This window comes from Mastomys coucha, unplaced genomic scaffold, assembly GCF_008632895.1.
Source record: "Mastomys coucha isolate ucsf_1 unplaced genomic scaffold, UCSF_Mcou_1 pScaffold12, whole genome shotgun sequence".
NCBI lineage: Eukaryota > Metazoa > Chordata > Mammalia > Rodentia > Muridae > Mastomys > Mastomys coucha.
The window spans coordinates 91,747,571-91,767,375 of record NW_022196894.1 but is presented as its reverse complement, the minus strand read 5'-3'; the positions used below and the strand labels follow the sequence as shown (position 1 = coordinate 91,767,375).

The 19,805-nt window shown below is 48.5% G+C and overlaps 1 protein-coding gene across 4 annotated transcripts in view; it reads right to left on the bottom strand.

Moving 5' to 3' along the window:
* Positions 1-19,805, bottom strand: part of Dop1b (DOP1 leucine zipper like protein B) — a 113,616-nt gene that overhangs the window by 33,206 nt on the left and 60,605 nt on the right. For 3 of the 4 annotated variants that reach the window (XR_004116842.1, XM_031364469.1, XM_031364470.1), the window contains exons 19-26: positions 16,101-17,733; positions 15,175-15,286; positions 12,625-12,813; positions 9,341-9,463; positions 8,905-9,039; positions 5,840-5,895; positions 4,221-4,325; positions 4,048-4,114 (exon numbers count right to left, since the gene is read on the bottom strand). Coding sequence is in view for 3 of the 4 variants with exons in the window: in XM_031364469.1 (XP_031220329.1) it covers positions 4,048-4,114; positions 4,221-4,325; positions 5,840-5,895; positions 8,905-9,039; positions 9,341-9,463; positions 12,625-12,813; positions 15,175-15,286; positions 16,101-17,733 (2,420 nt within the window). In the remaining variant the exon portion in view is untranslated. Of the gene's footprint in view, positions 1-1,732; positions 1,963-4,047; positions 4,115-4,220; positions 4,326-5,839; positions 5,896-8,904; positions 9,040-9,340; positions 9,464-12,624; positions 12,814-15,174; positions 15,287-16,100; positions 17,734-19,805 lie in introns of those variants that run through there. The other variant, XM_031364471.1, reaches the window with a different exon arrangement.

The window sequence follows — 19,805 nt, the reverse complement described above, 5'->3', positions numbered from 1 at the left end:
TTTCTTTAGGTTAGGGAAGTTTTCTTCTATAATTTTGTTGAAGATATTTACTGGCCCATTACATTGAAAACCCAGGAAAGTTAAAGACACCATCTAATATCCTCTAACCTTAGTGGAGATCTTGGCCTGCTGTCACCGGGCTCCCCATGCTCCCACTGACCACTGAATGTGTCTTGCTGTCTTGTTCTGTGACAGTGAAAGTTCACCCAATTGCTTCTGGTGTTGGAACAGGTCATTCACAGCAACCCACACCTGTGCTTCAGGCCATGGCCACTCATATTTAGCTCAGAATAAACTCTCATTCCCTTTCAAGCAAGAGCTGTTTTTTTGCATTGGCTGCTTGTTTTAGAGTAATTTAAATTGTAACTATGCCCCGTCTATAATTCCACAGGAGTGTAACTTTGTTCTACGATGCTGTCACTGTAGGTGGAGTCCAGGGAAACTACAGACTACCTCTTTTCTCCTTATCACCAGGACAGACTAGAACCTAGAACGGCTCATCAGCAATGCCTTCAGACGGGGAGAGCTGTGGAGACAAATGCTCCACTGACAAACAGCGAGTGAGAGATCACTCTGCCTGCTACGGATCGCTCCAGTAGGTGGCGATGTTCACCAGCTTCAAAACTGCCCCCCCCCCCCCCCCCCCCCCCCCCCCCCCCAGAGCAAGCAAGCAGCTTAGATGCTCTTTATACACCTCAGTTGCCCAGATAGACTCCATGCTGTGAGGCTGTCAGAGTCCCAAATCCCTTGGGGCTGAGAAAAGTAGGTGAAACCAGGGCAATTTTAATGGAGTCCAAGTAAAGAAAACCTGTTTTCAAAAAGTGACTGTCAGCACCCCCCTTCCACCAGCAAGAAGCCAGTGCTTGGAGGACTCCAAGAACAGAGCAAAGAGAGTCCCATCAGGTTGTCAAGCTTACAGAAGCCGGCACAGAACACTAGACAAAGTGGACACTTAGTTCTAGATTCCAAAGTGACCACTAGACTCAGGACAAACCTACAAGACCCCCAAACCCAGTCCATCCTGATGATTTCATGGACCTCCTACTGTGAGACCCTGACCACCCCGCCCCACCTCCATCATGAATCCTGAATAAACCTGCCTTTAACTTAGGGGTCCATGGGTAAATCTGCACATGCTATTTCCTGGCCTTTGTTCTGTTCTCTCTAAACCTGGTAGCTTGGTTTAGGGGAGACAGAGGCAGAAGAAAAATTTCTTTCTCCTCAGGTTTTGATCAAAACCATAAATAAACCCAAGAATGTATAAAACTGTCTCCTTTTAATCCCAGACAGTGACAGGTGTCACAGGCAAGCACTGCTGGTGGAGGGCTCCATGGCAGCTCGCTCACCATCGCAGGCTGCTACCCTGCCTTCCCAGAAAGTAAGAAGAAACGTGCAAGCTCCCCCCAGGCTCTGTTCTAATCGCTGTGCAGACTGTCTGCCTGAGTTCTGCCGAGGAATAACCTGGCTCACAGGTCCTGGCTGTGCAGACTGTCTGCCTGAGTTCTGCCGAGGAATAACCTGGCTCACAGGTCCTGGCTGTGCAGACTGTCTGCCTGAGTTCTGACGCGGAATAACCTGGCTCACAGGTCCTGGGAGTTTGTGCTTATGTGCTTTGCCCTCTGTTCCTGCGCACAGACCCTGTTGCTCACTGTTTGATTCCTCAGTCTTCCTTCATCTAGAAAAGCTGCCTCTACTGCCGGCCTGCTGGAACACTGCAACAAAATATTGCCTGTTTAAGCCCAATAACAGCTTTAAGATTTATTTATTTTTATTTTAGGGTGCTTTGTCTGTACATCAAATGTATGCAGTACCACTGGAGTCCATAGGAGGGCATCAGCTCCTCTGGAGTCGAAGTTACAAATGGTTGTGAGCTGCCATGTGGGTGCTGGGACCTGAACCTGCGTCCTCTGCAAGAGCAGCTGGTGCTCATCATCCATGAGACAGACAGCTCTCGAGCCTCAGCTACGAGGTGAAAGTAGGAAGATCAGAAGTTCAAAGCTATTCTGTGGAACTCAGCAAGACCTTGTCTCAAAATAAGAATTTTAAAGTGACTTGGTATATAGCTCAGTCATCCTGGCTAGTCCCCAGCAGCACAGAAACAGTGGAACCAGCCTGGGCATGGTGGCATAGGCTTATGACCCAAGTCCCAAGGAGACTGACTCAAGAGGAGTCTGAGTTTAAAGTTAACCTGAGCTACATAGCAAGAGCATTTCTCAGGAAATGGGGGCCAGGAGGAAAGAGAAGCAGATTAGATGTCCATCAACAGACAGCTGGATAAAGAAAAATTCAGTAAAACTCATAGCTGTAAGGAAAAATAAATGATGACTTTTGCAGGAAGATAGAGTCAACTGAAAATCATCATGTGAGCAAATATTGTGAGCTTTCTATCTATATGCATGCAAATATGTATGTATACATGTGTGTGAATGTGCATGTGTGTGTGTGTCATGAAGCCAGAATCAGATGGTGAGAGGGTTAGATACAATTCTAAGGGAGGTGGGGGATGGAGAGGATGATGGGACATAAGCATTCTTGGATTGAAGCATCTTACATGTGAGTGTGACAGGGCAGGGTTCTTCCATCTTACATGTGAGTGTGACAGGGCAGGGTTCTTTCATCTTACATGTGAGTGTGACAGGGCAGGGGTCCCTCCATCTTACATGTGAGTGTGACAGGGCAGGGGTCCCTCCATCTTACATGTGAGTGTTACAGGGCAGAGCTTCCTCCATCTTATACGTGAGTGTGACAGGGCAGAGCTTCCTCCATCTTACATGTGAGTGTGACAGGGCAGAGCTTCCTCCATCTTACATGTGAGTGTGACAGGGCAGAGCTTCCTCCATCTTACATGTGAGTATGACAGGGCAGGGGTTCCTGCATCTTACATGTAAGTGTGACAGGGCAGAGCTTCCTCCATCTTACATGTGAGTGTGACAGGGCAGAGGTTCCTGCATCTTACATGTGAGTGTGACAGGGCAGAGCTTCCTCCATCTTACATGTGAGTGTGACAGGGCAGAGTTTCCTCCATCTTACATGTGAGTGTGACAGGGCAGGGGTCCCTCCATCTTACATGTGAGTGTGACAGGGCAGGGGTCCCTCCATCTTACATGTGAGTGTGACAGGGTAGAGGCTCCTGCATCTTACATGTGAGTGTGACAGGGCAGGGGTCCCTCCATCTTACATATGAGTGTAAGTAGAATTTGATCTGCTTGATAGAGAATCCTGTGGGAAACTTCCCAACTCTATTTCAGGACCAGAGGCCAAGATGCCCCCAGCCAACTTACCTTAGCTCCTCTTTAACTGCTTGCAAACCTCCCCTGCAGCTGCAGAGTGAGACAACAGGATGTAGCTTTTGCCTTTAAAAGCCCCTTAGTCTAAATGCTCTGGGCTACACTTAAGCCCTGAATATCTGAGTGTAGTACCAGCCGCTGGAAAAGACTTTCAGGTGGCGATAAACATCTTGAGTAGGAACACTGTACATCTGTGTTTAGACTGAAGCCTTTGGTTACAAAGAACAGCCACAGACTTACTCGGTATTAACTGAGTAGTTAATAATAATAAATCGCTGCAGAACAGCAATGCCCCGAGTGTATCATGACTTTGGATTTTTCTTTTTTTGAGTTGGAGCTTCACTAAGTAGCCATGGAATTCACTATGTGGAGTGGAACTCAGCAATCCCTCTGCCTCAGCACCCTGATTCTGGTCCTCAAGTGCTGGGGTTATAAGCATGTCCGCTACATCTGGGTAAGTTTTACTGTTTGAGTTTTTGAATTTTCTTATGAACACGCTTTGCTCTTATACTGGGGCGAAGGGAAAGTTTTAGGGAAAACTTCCTGGGAGGAGAAAGATTTGTGCTTTCTAGATATCCGTGCCCAGAGATCAGGATGGTACCTCACAATAAACGCTGCCCGAGCCTGCCCGACCTTCACTAATGGAAGAGGCTCAGACGCAGGCACAGCTAAGACGCAATTCTGGGTAAGGTTATTAGCAACAGTGGTACTCTTCCAGATTATAGGACTGCCGACCTTTCCAACAGTCTCACGTACACACCTGCAGGTCTTTTTGGTCCTTCTTGCTTTCCAGGTTGGGTGTTCTTGTCACAAAGTCATTCAGCATGCTGTTGAAAGACAATCAGCTTCTGGTCAAAATGTTAAAGAAATAAAATAAAATATGTTCATTTGTACAGAAACTGATGTATCTGTGTGAATGTGGAGACTCCATACCTGAGAAGCAGAAAGTACCCAGGGGGAGCCAGGTTGAGCTGCACGGCTTCCTTCAGGACGCCCAGGAGTGCAGGGAAGGCCTCCTGCAGGTCTGGTATGGAAAGCCTGTTTGAAAAACAAAACCCAGGAAACAGGAGCCTGAGCCAACACAAGGAAGCACCTGGAGTGCTGAGAAGCACATTTCAGATGCAGGGAGGCACCCACCCAGGAGAACAGAGCTGCTGACTGGTGCCATGGTTGCCTGCTTTAGTTACTGTAAAGTTTCTGCAAGCTCGGCTTTAGTCCTGGGGCAAGCATCTACAGTTAGGGTACCTGGGATACAGCAGCTGACACTGGGGTGCTCTGGATTTCACTGTCTGTAAAGTGAAAGCCTGAGCCAGCCGTTCAGCTTTCACTTTGGCCATGCTTGCCCAGCACTAAGGACAGCATGCATCATGGGTGGTGAAGACGAAGCGTAAAGGAAGGGGAAACACACCGTAGGTACTGACATCTTGGCTGTGTAGCTAGGCACTGCAGCAGAGTTTGCTAAAGCACAGATGCAGTCAGAGGGCCCCAGGTCCACACCCTGGTGCCTACCTTCCTGCCTCTTGTTCCACTTTGGTGGCTCCTCCTCTGCAGCAGAAGGATGATAAAAACCTACCCTGAAGCTGCTGGGCAGCTCAGAGCCCATGAAAGCCACAGAGGCCAGCTGGGGTCACAACAGCACTGGCTATCCCAAAGAGTGGCATGACTAGCCCAAAGGACTGCAAGGACGCCCCTGAGTAAAGACTGACACTAGTGTGACTGCTGGGATTACCGTCTATCCTCAATTTACCTGTCTGTGGCTACAGACTGTGAAGAGGAGGATCAGCTGTGTAAACCAAGGAGACTTCAAGGGTTGTCAGAAGTTTTTACCATGAGCCTCAATCCAAACCCCCAACCCAACAGCCCCGATGGTGTCAAGCACAAGGCCTCCAGATGGTGGTGCTGTCTGGGGAGGCTGTGCAATCGTGGGGTAGGAGGCATGGCGGCCTGAGGTGCATGTGCCCCCTCCATCCCTCATTTACCCCAAACACAAATGGCCCTATCCAAGCTGTGACAGGAGTACAGCTCCAGAGGCCCAGCCAAGTGCTCGTTGCATGCTGGGAATTTCCTGTACACTAGCTACAGCCCAGACTGAGATTCAGCTGGGTAAACCAAACCATTTCTCTGTTCTCCTCAGGGGACCTTTATACTTTCCTACTTGTGGGCCTTTTAAAACCAATTTCAAATAAAATATCTAATAAAAAAAGAAAAAAAAAAAGAAATCCTATGGGGGCCAAACAAACAAGAAAATATATAGCACTATGTACAATACATATGTAAATAAAACATTTTAAAGGTAAAAAAATTAAAAAAAAAAAAAAACCAATTTCATATAAATCTGAACCTTTCAAAGCTTAAGAGGCCTCTGGTAAGGCTTCCCTGGCATGAAGCCTTCAATGTGCAGTATGGACTTTAAAATGCCAGCTGAGCTCTTCAAAGGACGAAGAGTGCAGAGCCTGAGCCCACACCCATGCTGGGGCGGAAGACACATAAGCGCTCCGAACTAAAGCTAAGGTAGTCCTCACAGTCCCTGCCAATGCAGGAGACGCCATTACCTTTGGATGAAAGCAGAGCAGAACTGCAACACAGGAATGTCCACCAGGGGAGACTTCTGAAAAGGAAGGCAACACAAGTCACTGCAGGTGGGCAGGAAGGGAAAGAAGGTAACACCACTCAGTGCAGGCTGGGAGGAACGGAAAGAAGGCAACACCACTCACTGCAGGCTGGGAGGAAGGGAAAGAAGGCAACAGCACTCACTGCAGGCTGGGAGGAAGGGAAAGAAGGCAACAGCACTCACTGCAGGCTGGGAGGAAGGGAAAGAAGGTAACACCACTCAGTGTAGGCTGGGAGGAATGGAAAGAAGGCAACAGCACTCACTGCAGGCTGGGAGGAAGGGAAAGAAGGCAACAGCACTCAGTGCAGGCTGGGAGGAACGGAAAGAAGGCAACACCACTCACTGCAGGCTGGGAGGAAGGGAAAGAAGGCAACACCACTCACTGCAGGCTGGGAGGAAGGGAAAGAAGGTAACACCACTCACTGCAGGCTGGGAGGAAGGGAAAGAAGGCAACAGCACTCACTGCAGATGGGCAGGAAGGGAGACTGTCAAAGAACTCAACAGAGAACTCAACAGGGCTTCAGCTGCTAAGCTGAATCTGAAACACCACCCACAAGCCCATGTTACACACACTGCTTCCCAAAAGAGAAGTGCTGTTTGGGAGTCTGTGGGACCTTGTGGGGTGGATGAGGCCTCTCACTGGGGGAAGACCTTTTGAGGTCACATCCTGGCCCCTGGCTAGCCTCCCTGGTCTCTCTTTCTGGTCTGCTGTGACATGAACAGTCTCCGTAGATGCTCCTGCTGCTATCATGAGCTGAGCGGCCCTGCCGTGCTTCCCTTACCACAACGACAAAGCCTCAGGAGCCGTTAGCAGATACATATATACGTCTTTCCTTCCTCAAGTTGTCTGTCTCTTCTGATAGGAATTGTGGTTAAGTGACGTAGGTTTAAGCCAAAGACTATTTTGTGTAAGCATGCACTAGCAACACTAGCATATACCTGGACAACCATGTCTGTGAGATCCAAACTTCCAGAACAGAAAGAAAGCTGGGGTGAATGTGATCTGGATCCTCATAAGTCCTGACTAGCTGGAGTTACAGGAGGAAAAAAAAAAACTCCAAATATACTTTTCTTCTTAGGAAGCTATTTATACAAGTTCAACTAAAATAACCAGAGAAATACCAAACTTCAACCAGACAGATAAAATCTGGCTCCTTTTCACACCCTCTAAACAAGAACTTACAGTTTTCTACAGACTTTCTAGTAACTTGAAAAAACACAACTCAAACAAGCCCCATTGGTGCATGTGCCATCTCCAGGGTGCGACCCTGGCATCTATGGAAATAGAGCCAGCCTGACAAGGCCCTGTAGGAAGGGCCATTTGCTGGCCCCACTTCCTGGCCAGCCTGCTTTAAAGTCTAAGTACAACAATGGGTGGAGATTGAGCACCAATGTCCTGGGAGACCCACAGGAGAGCTCCAGCAAATGTGCAAGCAGTCTATGTCCTTGGACATTGTGCCTCAAGGCTGATTCTCTAATCTACTTCTCAAGTATGTTTGCTGTGACTTTGAGTTCATGTATGTGCAATCCATGTGTGTACAGTCCATGTGTGTGCAGTTCATGCATGTGCAGTTCATGTGTGTACAGTTTGTGTGTGCAGTTCGTGTACATGACTAAAGATGGTCTTGATAAGGACGCATTAGATTGTAATGTGGAATGGTGTCATGAACTCCCCAGTTCAATCCTGCCACTCCATGCTCAGGCACCCTGAGCACTAAAGTCTCACCTCAGAGGGAGGGACAGTGGCTGAGAAGGAGCCCATCACCTGGAGCTTACTTTAGCTCCTTTAACAGGCATGTAAGTTAGCCGCTGGATCTGACCTGCCAGCCTTGGACTCAAGTTTCCAACCCCACAGGTGGCAATTCCATATAGATGACATGTGAACCAGAGCAGAGAAGCCCTAGCTCCTAGCCGCTGGCCATACAATTGACTCTGTAAATACCCGGCTTTGTGACTCCCTCTGTCCCTGTAACTATATAACCATAGAACCTTTCACAGTGGGACATGTCTCTCAGGATAACTTCATTTTGTCTTCTCAGACCACGATCAAATTTGGCCTAGACAAACTTTTTTGTTTCCTTCCAAGCAGAGCAGATTTACAGCCGTGTTCTAGAGCTGTCTGCTTCACCGAAGCCCGTACAAAATCCATCTCTTCCTCCCGCCGTTTGGATAAGTTGCCATCTGACTGTCTTTAACTCTCGTAGCCAACTGTTGACTCTGTATTGTAAAAGCTAGGCCAACAGCACAACAGTCTCTTCTAGCCCCCTCTCTCTCACACAAGAAACTTGAGTTACTGCTGGCCCAGCCTGTGTCACTAGTATGATTTCTGAAGCCCCAGCAAGTGCCTGCAAAGAAAGCTCAAGGTTGCCAGAAGAAAGGGTGTCTCTCCCTGGTGGTCTCTAACCCCAGCTCCATGCCTGGCTTTCCTATGGCACGGTCTCACAAGAGCTGAGGATTGTTACTGTTCCCTAGTGTGTGCCTTCTACAACTCAAAAATGTCCCTTTGGGACAGACGGCTACCCCTTCTGAGTAAGATCACATGAAAGCTGACCTCTATCTCTCTGTAGGAAGGTCAGGCTACCTTCCAGGACCACGGAGAGCAAGTCTGGCTGGCCTAATCCCCTGAGCTGACCCCACCCCTGAGAACCACCTGCGCCCTGAGACCTCACACCTTCACCTCTAGTCATCCACACACAGCAAATCTGAACTGAGCCCAGCTTGTCCCCTGCCCTGGTGGGTGCTAACTCCCACAGGCCTGTGTCCCTGACGGTCTGGCTCTGTCTACTTTCTGCACCTCTCCAGCTGTGGAGTTCCTGAAGGCAGGTGCCATTTCCTCTTTCTAAAAGGTGCCAAGAGTTCAGTACCAGGCAGGATGTGTGGCATCAGTGACAGGCAAGCTAACCTCCCACTAACAGCAGCACATCCTTCAACACACAGTGACAGGGCTTCTTTCCCAGCAGGTCACCAGGGAGGAGGCCTGCCACCGGCATGTAGATCTCCTCTCACCTCATCCCCTTTCATTTGCAGAGGCCTCTTCACCACCTCCTTCACCAGCTGCAGCACTGAGTCTGTCTGCAGGGTGCTGAGCGCACAGACCAGGTCGACTAGAGTGTGCTGGGACACGCTTGCCACGGGGACCATCTGTCCAAAAGAGAGTTCCCAGAAAGCTTACAGGAGTAGGTAAGAGCAAGACAGCACACATGCAGCCTTCTGCTGTGGCTGTCCCTGGAGAAGGAAGTCTGATGTGATCGTGGTGTGCATTGAGGCATGTCCACGTCTGTGTGGGTGTGTGCATGTGTGTGGAGGCCCGAGGTTGATGCTGCCTGTCTTCACAATTATCCTCTATGAGTGTGTGTGCAGAGGTTAGAGGGCAGTGTATGGGGATCAGCAGGCGCCGCACGCACTGAGCCCACGTAGCAAGCTCTCCCCATCTTCATCTTACCTTGGTCTTGCTGTGGCGCCGTGCCTGCTTTCTGCTCCACACTGTAGCAACTGCAGCTATCAGCTGAACCCCGAGATGGCCTGTCAAGGGGTTTAGCAAGTCTAAAATTTTTTGTCTTATGGTCTGGTAAAAAGAAAAGCAAAAGTTAATTGCAAAAAATAAAAATAAAAATAAAAAAAAGTCTTCACAGAGTAGCATCAGGCCCTCGCCTGAGGCACACTTAGCCAACTCAGGATTACAGTGGTGTGTGGGGACTGGGGCAGAAGAGGGGATGGATCCCCTCTCGAGAGCTGGATGTGAGATGGATCATGCCACCCCTGGCAGAGGGAAGGCACGGTGACGGGCCAGGATGGGAACACCACCCCTGGCAGAGGGAAGGCACGGTGACGGGCCAGGATGGGAACACAGCTAGGTGAGTTGCTTGACAGAGTCTTGAGATGGTAAATATTACTGAAGGGTAATTTCTGTGTGTTTGTGTACCTATGTGTGTGTATACTTCTGTGAGTGTACCTGTGTGTGCATATATAGCTGTGTGTGTACTTGTGTGTATATTACTGTATGTACATTCCTGTGTATGCCTGTGTGTATAGACCTCTGTGTGTGTGCCCGTGTGTATATACTTCTATGTGCACACCTCTGTATGCACTTGCATATGTATACTTGTTTGTGTACCTGTGTGTGCACCTATGTGTGTGTATACTTGTATGTGCATCTGTGTGTGAGTGTGTATAGCTGTCTGTGTACTTGTGTGTTTGTCTGTGTGTGCACCTATGTGTGTATATATGCATGCTTCTGTGTCATGTGTACCTCCGTATGCACCTGCTTATGTGCATTCTTCTGCAGCACAGGAGCTGGAATCCAGGGTCTGGAGCATGCTTGGCCAGTGCTTTCCACTGAGCTGCACTACCTACACGCAAGTCCCACAGAAATCCCATAGCCTAGGTTTACCTACAGTAGCGGGGAGAGAGCTTAGAATCATTAGAAAAGCTAATTTTCCAGTTCTAAAAATATGTAGCACTCACCAAACTGTATTAGTTAAGCAATTCAGGATAAAGCTGGAACCTGGCCTTAGCCATTTCTATATTCTCTCTGCCTTTGGCTTCCCCAGATTCCTACAAGCATCCATTCTCCCCGCCCTTAGCCTGTGGCCTTCCCTGCCCCAACACTTTGCTCTGGTCCAGACCCCACTATGGTCTCAGATCTGCCACTGTGCCCATAGTACTGCACCCTCCCTGACGGCTCGGCCCAGGCAGCGTACTGCCATGTACTATCACAGCATGTGTGCACCCTCCCTGATGGCTCGGCCCAGGCAGCGTGCTGCCATGTACTATCATAGCATGTGACTCTCTTGTCATTGCTACCTCTGCCATAGCGGCAGGGGCTTTGCCTGGCTGGCCCACAGGAGCATGGGCAGGGTGTGGTGCCCAGTAGAGGCCATAAGCAGGGTCTGGTGCCCGCACTGTGTCCTCACGCTCATGCTTCACAGTAGATGAAAAATTATTTTCATCTTTATTGAAATCGCTTCATCTGCTTATGAGGCAGGAGAGCTTAGTAGCAGGATCTTCTTACAGATGGGGAAACTGAGGCTTAGACAGAACAAGTAGTGCAAAGGGTTTTTGGGGCCTGTCTAGAGCAGCTTTCCATAAGCAGTGTGAGCTAGCATAGGTGTCCCTTTATGTACACCTACTGGGTTCAATCTCCCTGCAGAGAGTATCTGCTCCCCAGGAAAGGGCACTAATGACAGACTAAAGAAATGATGTCCAGCTTGGGAAAACCATGAGTTTAGACAAGAGTCTCACTATGTAGCCTGCAACTTACTATGGAGACCAGGCAAAGCTTAACCTCATAGAGACCCATCTGACTCTACCTCCGGAGTACTGGGATTAGTGATGTGTGCTTCCACACCCAGCTTATTCATTTTTTTAAGAATTCAGTAACTCTGATTTTTATAATTCATGAGAGGGATGTGTGTGTGTGTGTGTGTGTACATGCATGTACCATAGCACATGTGTGGAGAGTCCAGGACAGCCCTCAGGCGTCAGTCCTTCCCTTTCAGCCTTATGTGGGTGTGGAGAATCAGACTCAGGTCATCAGGCTTCAAAGGCAGATGATTTACCCACTGAGCTGTCACCTATCGCTCCCACCTCCCTCCCACCACCCCAGGAGCTTAACTGGGGTTACCTACAGGAACAAGGGCAACTTAGACCACAGGAGAAGAGTCTCCTCAGAGAGGGGCGGAGCTCCACATGCTTCTAGGTCTCCCGTGCATGCTCCTTCCCCCACACAAAGGCAGGAGTCAGAGTCTTGTAGGACAGATCAGAGCTGCTCTGATTTCAAGACAGCAAATAGTCATGTTGTGCTCAGAGGAGAGCAGTCTGTCTAGCATGTCTGGACCTGATGGATGTTGTGCATGTATCTGTCCATCATTGGTCAGTGTGAACCCAAAGCCAAGCCTGGCACCCAGGGCCACCCAATTCCTGCACTTGATAATTCTGAGCCATCACAGAAAGTATCAGATTATCACAGGCCAGCTCATGTGCCTGCAGCCTTCTGAGACGGAGAGAACAATCTAACAGACTCAGTGTTTTGGGGGTATTTGCTTGATAAGATAAGAAGCTCTCACAGCCCCCCCATCCCAGGCTTCAGAGCACTTCTGAGAGTTGAGCCATGTTTACTCGGTGAGCCCGCAGGCACTAAGTCTAACTCAGACTTTACTTTTATCAACTGTGTTCACCAAGACAGGCTGGAACCACTCCACTCTCCTGGTCTGTGTATACACAGACAAGGTTTGTTGGTTTTTATGAGAAAGGGTTTCATATATCTCAAGATGGCTGTAGATGAGGCTAGTCCGAACTCCTGATCTTCTGCTTTCACTCCTAACATGCTGAAAAATCACAGGCATGTGCCATCATATTTATCTTAAGGAGAGATTTTTCTACCTGATTTGGATTGTGGGTCCCATTAAGCATTTTTATTATTATTTGCACATATGTTTCCATATGCACACCTTTCTCATTGTTGGCTATGTAGCCCTGACTGGCCTGGACCTCAGGGTGCAGATCCATCTGATTCCTAACATGCAGCAATATTGCTCTTCTGAGAGCTGGGAGTACAGGCGTGTGCTACCAAACCTGGCTTACAGAGACACGGGAAATGACCCAGCTGAAGAGAAGAGCAGCGCTGTGATGCTCAGCTGAAATCCCAGCACTCCAGGGGCTGAGGCAGGGGCAGCTTAAGTTTCTGTAAACACACAAACCAACAGACCCAAGAAAGGCCTCACTCACTTTGGTGGTTTTAAAGTAAACAGAGGATGATCCTTTTGTGGCTCCCAGGAGATCCACCGGTCTCTTCTGAGTTTCCTCCTTTCGGAGAACATTCCAGATAAGGGCCATGGTGTTCACTATTCGAGGCAGCTCTTCCAAAATGGCATTCTTGGCATTTCTCAAGTTGATTGGATCACTTACAGCAGCAGTCTGAAAGTTCAAATAGGTACCTGAGGCTCACTCCCCAGCCAAGTCCCCTCTCACCTGGGGACAGTGCTGTTGCTGGGATGCAGGGTGGGCCACTGCCCATGTGGTAGTCTGGAAGTGACATCTGTCCCTGTATGAATCAACCCACTGCTTGTTTTCAGACTGAGTTGATGAAACTTCACATTATAAACTTTTTTGAGATAGAATCTCTATTATGTAGTTCTGGCTGTCCTAGAACTCGAAATGTAGACCAGGCTGGCCTCAAACTCACAAAGATCCAACTGCCTCTGCCTCTGCCTCTGGAGGACTAGGAGTAAAGGTGTGGCCACTGTGCCCAGTTTAAATAAACTTTTTGAAATCAATCAAAACAGTGGGTGTACTTTAAGACTGTGTTTTGTTTTGTTTTTTAAGAGAGGGTCTCACGTAGTCCAGTCTCACAATTGCTACTTAACTTAGCCAAAGAGGATCCTGAGCTCTGATCCTCCTCCCTCCACCACAGGCATGCACCACCAGGTCCAGCTTTTGTCCTAAGACTTAGCTAGACACAGTCGAGCAGCCACCTCAGATTTCACAACCATCCTGTCACATCAGGAGGTTAAAAAAAAAATCACTTAGACTAAGATGAGTGCAGGGCACAGATGGTTTAATGAGCAAGAAGGGTGTTTGTGTGCAAGCGTGAGGACATGTGTTCAAATCCCTAGCATCCACTTAAAAAATCTGAACCTTCAGTACTAGAGAGCAACAGGCAGATCCTGAGAGCTCACCAGCCAGCAAGCCAGACTAGCCAAAGCAGATAGCTTCTGACTCAGTGAGACCTATCTTTATGCAAAAAGGCAGAGAGCAATAGAGGAAGAACCTAAATCTTCCTCTGGTCTCCATATGCATGTACACAGGCTTACGAATGTGCCTATGTGTGCAGTGCGCACACACACACATGTGCGTGCACACACGCACACATACACACATGCATGCACACACATGTAGACATGCACACACCCACACACATGCACACTTGTGTGTGCACACACATGTGCACATGCGTGCACACACACATACCATGTGATTAACAAATCACATTGTAAGATCCGAGTAAACAGGGACATCTCAGAAAAACACTGGGAGGCCAGGAATTTCCTTACTAAGATAAGCTCAGGAACTTTAGGAAGGTAGCAGAACTCTCTGGAAGGGAAAGGCTAATTAACATTCCTCAGATCACAGGGTGAGAAAAAACCTGTGGGTGGGGGCACATTCCGCAGGGTGGACCTTTGCCCATCTTCAGACAAGGGAAGTCCTTGCCACCTCTTTCCCTGAAGACCAATCAGTTTAAAAAGTCACACTGTTCTACCAATCACATTGTGTCTAATGGCTACTGCCCTGAAAATTGTATAAAAGCTCACTGAACAAGCTGTGTGGGTCGTCTCCTTTCCTGAGGCTCTGGGACAGACCCAGTGCACTGAAATAAAAACCCTCATGTTCTTTGTATCGATCAGACTCCATGTGATTCACAGGGGGTCTCCAGTAAGCTAAGGCTTGACAGGGTCTTACAATACACACACACATGCACACATACATACATGTATGCACACATGCATGCACACACATGCACACATACACACATGTATGCTCACACATGCACACATACACACATGTATGCACACATGCATGCTCACACATGCACACATACACACCTGTATGCACACATGTGCATGCACACACGCACATGCACACAAGTTAAGCAAGCCTAAAATCAATCACTCTGCTTTCTATCTTCCTACTATTGCCAGCTGATGGAACAGTAAGCAAAGGTTGAAGGAACTCACCGACATTTGTTTCTTGTGTATACACACCTATGTTTGTGTACACATTTGCATACATTGAATAAATTTGCATATTGCTCTGTGCCCTTCCCCCAGCCTTGAGTAGGCTAAATAGACCCACAAAGATCTTACAACCTACTCGGGGTCTCTGGCCTCACTGCATCTGCATTTCCTACAGGTGCAACCGCCTGCTCCGCTTGCTCTGCAACCTACTCCAGCTGAAGCAATGGATGGGGCAGTGGGCTCTCCTGATACAACCCATGCTGAATATTAAACCTTGAGCCTTGATCAGAAACTTTGTCTTGGCTTCATCCTTCTCTCATGCCCTGCTCCTTTTTATTTTCAGCTCCCTTTCAGGTAACCCAGTTCATCCCTCGCTGCTGGACGGCTACATTGCTCACATGTAGAATTCATGTATTCATATTCTCACTTGCATCTCATATATTTGCATGACATTTGCATCATTCATATATCATTATATACTTAACACAGTCACAGCCCAATAAAGACAAAACAAGCAATGTGCCTCAGATTCTGGGGAATGTACCTTTTTATGTTGGGTAGGCTGTTCCAAAAGACAAAAATGGCTAATGGTTGTAAGACCTTCCAGAAGAGTGAGCGGGTAGTCTGGGGAAATGTTCTCCTTCTTTGAGGTCGTGCTGAGGAGGAGAAATGAGAAACTGGTCAATAAAATAACGGGGGTGGGGTGGGGGTGGGGGTGGGGGTGGGGTGGTGGTGATCCGAGTTTGTTCCAGAACCAACTTAGAAGAAAAGAATGGCATCCCAACTTTAAAACATACATGCACATGCGCGCGTACACACACTCTCTCACACACACACACACACACACTCACACTACTAAGTATTAGAAGAAAGTATTAGAAGAATATTTTAAAAATGAGAAATTGGTTTTGAAAATTTGAAAGCATATGAGGCCGTGAAGGTTCCAGTCTGACATAGAAACACAGAACACAGAGGTTCACTGTGTTTGATTGGCTGAGCTCCTGAAAGCACAGGCATTTGGGGTGTTGCTTTATGTTAAAAAGTCACTACTGAAAAATGGTTTAAGATGTTTTAGAGTTACTCTAAAGCTGATTCAGGTTTTGTTTATTTCTATTTTGCAAAACTAAGAGAGTTAAGTAACTGGCTGGCACCTCTGGGAAGGCCTGGGTTGCGGTGTGGGTTTATTTCCATAGGGTGTCACTTAGCACAGAGCTCATCCACTGTGTAGCCAAGATGGCCCTGAGTGCTGTTTTGATGCAGTGCTGGGGCTGGACCCATAGGTTTATAAATGCTAGCAGGAAAGCACTCTACTAGACATGTGGGGTTAAAACCAAAGGATCTAAACATGTACCCTCCTGCTGATGACTCTCCCCAGCCTTCTGAGGGGTCTGATTATCTTTCAATTAGTAACCCTGGCAACAGAGACATTCATTACAAAATCTGCCAATACAAGCATGGAGTTCAGCATACCTGATGGTGAACTTGACAGATTCGCTTTCATACTGCTTGACCAGATCATCCAGATTTTTGCAAATCTGGATAACAAAGGGTGTCACTGTCCAGCCAAGAGACTTTCCAAAGTATGGCAAGGAATGTGTGACCAGGCTCACCCAGGCAGGGTGCATGCCGTAGCCATAGGCGGGCTGCAGCCCTCTCACCACAGCTGAGACCAGAAGGCCCTGGGAGGTGAGGGGGTGGGGCTGCACGTACTGCATGGCACCAATGGCCTGCTGAAAGTTAAGAGCCCTCTGCCACTCTCGGGACAGGGCGGGCTGACTCTCAGCCTCCTCCTGACCCTGGCCCAGGTGGTGCTCCAGGACGATGAGGGCCTGCAGCAGCTTGAGCAGCTCGATCTGCAGTGGATGCTCACTCCAGATTTGGTCCTGCCCCAGGTTGATGAGGCTCTCCTCAAAGAGGCTATCCTCCATAAGTACCCTGCCGCCCCGGTCAGCGGTGGCCAGACCATAGCGCTTCTGGCTGGTATACATGGACGCGGACAGCGAGAGCAGGACAAACTCCTGGACCTTGCACCTTTGCAGCAGGCTGTGGATGAACTCTACATTCTTCCCTTCTGAAGACTTGGCCATGGAAACCAGCTGTGTTGTTATTCTAATGAGAACCTCCACGCTCTTGACCTGCACGTCCCGGTTGCCAAGGATGTCCCTGTGGCAGACCTTCAGGTAGCAGGGGTAGTAGGACCGTAGGAAGCTCAGGCAGAGGTACGTAAGGAGTTCAATCAGCAGGGAGTGGGGGCAGACATTGGGGGCCTGGGTCTGCAGCTTGCCATAAAAGCTCTGGCCAATGAGGGCCTCCTGGTGGCGTGCAAGGAGGTTGGAGATGAGGTTGAGGTGTGCAGTGGAGCTGGTGTCTATGCCTGTCCTGGACACAGCCTCAGTGAACTCCTTGGGGTTGGTCTTAAGCACTGCCTCCAGCACGGAGAAGGCGTACAGGACCCTCTGGGAGTCATAGGGCTGCAGGTAGAGCAAGATGTGTTTGAACAAGGCTTCCACTGTGTCCTGCTTCTCCTTCTGCTGCTTCAACAGCCTCGATGTGGTGATGGCTTGGAGCTCCACATCAGCCTCCTCGTCACTGGAAAATGACTCGGAAGCCTGCGTCTTGTCCGAGTCTGCTCGCACGAGGCTTAACTTAGCACTGGACCTGGGGCTTTCTGTCTGGAAGGCTGCCAGCAAGGCTGCTCGCTTGGAGTATGCCCTGCCCCCGATGGGGATGGGAGCACAGCAGTTTTCCTCATGGCTCAGCTCCTGCAGGTCATGGGAGGGAGATGAGAAAGTGGATGTGTTCTCACTATCAGTGTGGCCAGAGCTCGTGTCTGCAGACTCAGTGTGCTCACTGCTATCCCCGCCACCAGAGTTCATCCTGTCTGGAAGGTCCACATAGTAGGGCAGGTCTTCCTCGCTCAGATCACTTCTTGGTGGGCATTTCTCTGGTTCCTTCTCTACTTCAGCCCAGATGGCCTCTCGATCCACGGTGGTGAACTGGCCTTGAGGCAGGCGTTCGTCGGGGGCACCCTCCTGCAGCTCAGACTCACTGCACTGCTCTCTGCATGTGGGCTTCTTCCTGTTAAACCAACGGTGTAAGTCCTCTGGAAATCAAAATGACAAAGGACTTTAGACCAGAACTGCTAGCCATGACCAATTAGCTCTGAGGTGATCTTTGGCTTAAAGGAGACAATGCCCACTGGAACTGCACCCAAGTGGGCAAAACAGAGACACAGCAGTTTAAATATGTCCTTTAGCTGGGAGTGGTATCGCAGTTTGGAGAGTGTCAGGCTAGAGTGCAGAAGGCCTTGGATTCGATCCCCAACCCCACATAAAGCTTGGTGTTGGCATACGTGGGCACCTCAGCTCTTAGAAATATTCAGGGATTGTATTAGTTACACTGTCCTGTGTATGTTATATCAACTTCTGTTTTTTAATTTTTCTGGAGACAAATTCCCGTTATACACTTAGCCTGTCCTCTAATTACTGAACCTGATGAGGGCTGGGGCCCAAGTTATAGGCCACCATAGCTTCACTTTTGTTTTTACCATAATTTTGGGAGGAGGCACTTTGGAAAAATTAAGTGATTTTTTTTTTCCTAGGAATTCCCTCTTCAGAAATGCATTCCACAGAAACATCAGCAAGTTTCAAAGTTGTGAGGACGGGGCAAGCCCTGGAACAGTGTGCGGAGAAAATGGGGAGTGAGCCCTAGAGCTACAGAAAGGGTGCAGGAATGGTTACATGCACGCCTGTAAGGGAAGCACTGCTGGGCTATAACGCATGTGTCAACACGCATGAGTATGGGTGTGTACAGGAGAAGTGAGAGGGAAAATCCACATACACAACAGCTGTACCCAATGAGTCTGCTGGAGAAAGTACCCAGTGCACACAGCTATACACAAGAGCAGGGGAGGGGCATCTGCCATCCACCAGCAGTGCCCAGCTCACCAGCTAACACTGTTGGGACCTCCGTGTGATGCCTTTAAATGCCTTCTTTTTTTTTTTTTAAAGAATTATTTATTTATTTTGTGTATATAAGCACACTGTAGCTGTCTTCAGACATACCATAAGAGGGCATCAGATCTCACTGGATGGTTGTGAGTCACCATGTGGGTGCTGGGAATTGAACTCAAGACTTCTGGAAGAACAGTCAGTGCTCTTAACCACTGAGCCATCTCTCCAGCCCCAGCTGTGTAATGCCTTTACTTCTGAATTTTTTGGAGGATTTTTTTCTTTCTTATCTTTTTTTCTCTTATTTTCCACACGTGTACGTGTGCATTCATGGTGTTTCTGCATGTGTATATGTACAGTATGCTCAGCTGTATGTGGGTCCATGTGTATGTGCATATGTGGAGGCCTGAGGCTGGTGTCTGAGGCAGGCTTTCTCGGATGGCTAAGCTCTCAGGTATGACTAGTCACCCTAGGCAGTTTGCTCCAGGGACTGTCTTCTCAGTGCTTCACCCATTTGCATTCCTGTAGGCGTGTGCCAGCTCCCCAGCCCTGTGCCAGCTTTCTTCGATTCTGTTACCATTTTAAACAGGAACTTGCTAAATGGCCTAGACTGTGTCAAGGTGATGCTCCTCCTGTCGAAGCTTACTGAGTGCTGGAATTACAGCTGTGAGCTGCTATGCCCAGGCACTACCTAAATTTCAAAATAGACACAGTAACACTTCTGCAATAAGAAAATATACACCACTTTTAAATATCAACTCTCATTTTAAAATTTGATTTGCATTGGTGTTTTGCCTCCATGTATGTCTCTGTGAGGGTATCAGATCCCACGGAACTAGAATTACAGACAGTTTCGGACTGCCATGTGGGTGCTAGGACTTAAGCCTGGGTCCTTTAGAAATGCAACTAGTGCTCTCAACCCCTGAGCCACCTCTCTAGCCTCTCAATTCTCTTTTTAAAAGAGGTAAAAATACAAAGATTTTGATATTATGAAAATTCTTGATGAAGTAGCTTTCAACAAGTCTATGCCATGAACACACGCAGGGTAAGGAGAGGAAGGGACAGCAGAGAGCAGAGACGGCTGGACAGCCTGCAAACCAGACAGACAGACAGCCTGCAAACCAGAGACAGACAGTCTGCAAGCCAGAGACAGACAAACAGCCTGCAAACCAGAGACAGACAGACAGCCTGCAAACCAGAGACAGACAGACAGCCTGCAAACCAG